Source organism: Papaver somniferum, chromosome 8, assembly GCF_003573695.1.
Source record: "Papaver somniferum cultivar HN1 chromosome 8, ASM357369v1, whole genome shotgun sequence".
Classification (NCBI taxonomy): domain Eukaryota; kingdom Viridiplantae; phylum Streptophyta; class Magnoliopsida; order Ranunculales; family Papaveraceae; genus Papaver; species Papaver somniferum.
In genome coordinates, this window is record NC_039365.1 from 17,474,858 (window position 1) to 17,478,065 (window position 3,208).

Below are 3,208 nucleotides of genomic sequence, written 5' to 3' on the forward strand. Positions count from 1 at the left end.
ATTAGGCAGGAATTTTACAAACAAAGAAAAAATGAACAATTCATCTCACTTCCTTTAGAAAATTTTGTTCTACTAGAATGGCGTCCTTTCCATTCTAATTTATATGCTAGACAACATATTATCAACAAAGTAAAATAATAGTAAAATTCTAGAATTTAATAGTAAAATTCCATTCTAAGTACTTATAGATAATCCATACACATAACATAAAGATGGTAAGAACATGTTCAGCAACAGTAAAACCTACTCAAACTATTAAACAAAGGATAGTCTAAGATAACATAAAAACTTCAAATCATCTAAAGGTAGACAGAGTCTAGCAAGCCATAAAACAAGAAACTAATTTCTTAGGCCCAAGCAAAATCAGGCACATCCATGGTTGGGGCAAAGTCCTCATTTCCCAGGAAATCTGAAATTGTGAGGTTGACGTCAGGGGTCACATCATTTTCTTCCATATAGTGAGCCTCTTGTTCGAGAGTTTCCCGGTACCTTTTGTAGCTCGCACCTACATTGGCATTAGCCTTGCAATGCTTGTACCAATGTCCGGAAATTCCACACCTAAAACAAGGCGCATTTTCGTCTGCGGCCTTTTTGTTAGCTGCGTTTTTATGTGTTTTCTCGAACTTAGGATCACCACCACTATGGTCAGAAGTTCCTTCTCTATGCCAAACATTAGAGTGACCTTTACGTCCTCGACATCGATTATGTCCCTTACGTCCTCTTCCACGAGAGGTGTTATCTCCACGTGGGTATGGATCATGGGGATGTGAATAAGAATATCGAGGCCTCTTTCCTTTGGGGTTCTTTCCCTTATTGCCCTTGCCATGGTTAGATTCGGGAACTTTCTTTTTCCCGACAACTCTGGCATTGTTATTGATAAGAATCTCATTGTCTCTTTCGGCCACTTGCAGTAGGTTTATCAACCTACTGAATGTGGTGATTCTTTTATTGTCGACCTATAAACGATACTGGTTCGCTAGTATCATAGACGAGGTGGGAAAGGTCGATAGGGTTTTCTGAATCATTTCCTCATCAGTAAGTTTATTTCCAAAAAAGTCCATACGTGCCTGAATTTGCAGCATGTCATTTTGGAAATCATTCACTTTCACATAATCGAGGAAGCGGATTTCGTTCCACCGGACGTTCAATTGTGGTATTAAGGAATCATGAATGTTCCCTAAACATCTATCTAGAGCATCCCATAGCTCTTTTGACGTTTTCAAGTGATGATAACCCCAACTTAGATTAGGATCTATATGCCTCTTGAGGAACATAAGATCATTAGCTTTGTCTTTCTCAGTTACCGGAGCAGCGTCGGCAGATGGCTTGATAGTGGAGGTGAAGTCCTTTGCCACGAAGGTGGTTTCCACCTCAGATACCCAACGGTGGTATTCAAGTCCTGCTGAGTCCAAAAGTTCGAATTCTGGTCGAATTGGGTCCATCTACATAGACAAAATAAATGACATTAATATGGTGCTCAAGTCCTTCTGAGTCCACGACAAATCACATCAACATTTTCCAGTGACCGAATTTCTTTATGGCCAAGATGGATACCAAAGCCAAATTTCTGTATGGTTTTGTGGGTAATACGGATATGTCATATAGTCCAATCTCTGATCATAACCACGTTCACAAAATTAATTAACCAAGCTTCTTTATGCTTTTAACAATGGAACTTTGTTTGCAAACCAAATTTCTTTATGGTTTAAAAATTACAAACAATTCGGTAATAAGGTTGACAAATTAGTCAACTGAAAATAGGTCTGTTAAAAAAAAGAAACTACAGGCCCATTTATCATTTATATACGCATATAAAATTATTGGAATTTAAATCACAATTTGTTTGCATATTCAGTAGCAAACCGTTTACGGGATAGAATAGGTTTTGGTTAACATTTGTGACATGCATGAGTAACATCAAATTAAGATATAATACTAAGTATAAGGTCCATGTCAAAAATTTATAATTTTCAGGAAGGTCTAAAAAAAAATAGTATAACATACTAAAAAAATGTGTATAGTAAATTATAACATTTGGTGGGGATAACATCATGAATGCATACATATATGATGAATATTTGATAAAAATAAAATACTAGAATATTCATGGTTTAAAAGAAAAAATAATTAACTTACATATATATGCATCATGGGTATACTATATTTTCTAACAAGTAGAATGATATGATATCTATCAATGGTCATACATGTATTTATTTATTTTCAAAAAGTGAAAGAGAAAGTACAACATCATATGGGGAGTTTAAAACAAAATCAGATGAGTTTTTTTTTTTTTTTTTTTTTGTGTAAGTAAAACAAACCTCGTTTAATTGGGAGCCTCAAAAAACAATTAGGGGCCCTGACCAATTTATACCCACACCATAAATCATACGAGGTTTCCAAAATTTAGTGAAAGGTCTATTTTTCCCTTTTCTAATAATAAAATCAAAAAAACTATTAATCGTTAACTCTAATCCCTAATTCATTTTCATTTCTAAACCCCCAAAAAAATCAGTTCTATCTCCTTTCTCGCCTCTCCATCACGACTCCATTAATGACTCCAAGATTATTTTCTTCTTCACCCGATTAGAATTTTTTTTTTCTTCACCCAATTAGAAAGTAAGTGAACTAAAACTTACTAATCTACTTCCTATTTGTGTTTAATATGAAGTTTTTTTGTTTGTAAAATTCAGTTTCTAACTGAAAAATTACAGTTACAGAATAAGAGTCGTCAACCTCGATAGTTATATACCCTAACGACCCTTTGTCTGGGTTTTAAGGTATGAAAAATCGTTGATGTCTAAGGTGTAGGAGATAACGACCCTTTTTCTGGGTTTTAAGTTGTTTTTTTTTCCCTATAATAGAGTCGTCAATGTATTATAGAACCAATTGACGATGCTACTCTGACGACCCTTTTTTATACACTAACGACTCTATATGACAAAAAACTACCTTTCTGTCTAAAAAAATGGAAGGATCGTTATCTTAATTTAGTAGAATCGTCATTGTGTAGTTAAGAATCGTCATTTCATATGACGACCCTAAATGTTATATTTTACAGAGAGTTTTAGTTTTAGAGTCGTTCTTGTGTAAACAAAACAACATAGCGACTCTAAGTGACCTAGCTAAAAAGGGTCGTTAATGTTTATCACACTACTTAACGATTTTTCATAACCTCGAAAAGTTACAGGTTTGAGTCGTCATTGGT

General features: G+C 34.6%; 1 protein-coding gene across 1 annotated transcript; it reads right to left on the bottom strand.

Annotated features, from left to right (window-relative positions):
• Positions 1–347: 347 nt before the first annotated feature.
• Positions 348–1,442, bottom strand: LOC113305188. The gene is made up of 2 exons (XM_026554277.1): positions 1,068–1,442; positions 348–956 (listed from the first exon to the last, which is right to left on the bottom strand). The coding sequence occupies exons 1-2, from the start codon at positions 1,440–1,442 to the stop codon at positions 348–350; spliced, it is 984 nt and encodes a 327-aa protein (XP_026410062.1).
• Between the last annotated feature and the right edge of the window lie 1,766 nt (positions 1,443–3,208).

What these genes read in the sequence shown, in the direction of transcription:
- LOC113305188 (XM_026554277.1), bottom strand. Translation starts at nt 1,442, where the DNA reads ATGGACCCAATTCGACCAGAATTCGAACTTTTGGACTCAGCAGGACTT. An exon ending in ATGACATGCTGCAAATTCAG is followed by an intron (nt 957 to 1,067) that starts GCACGTATGGAC and finishes TATCGTTTATAG; the next exon opens with GTCGACAATAAAAGAATCAC.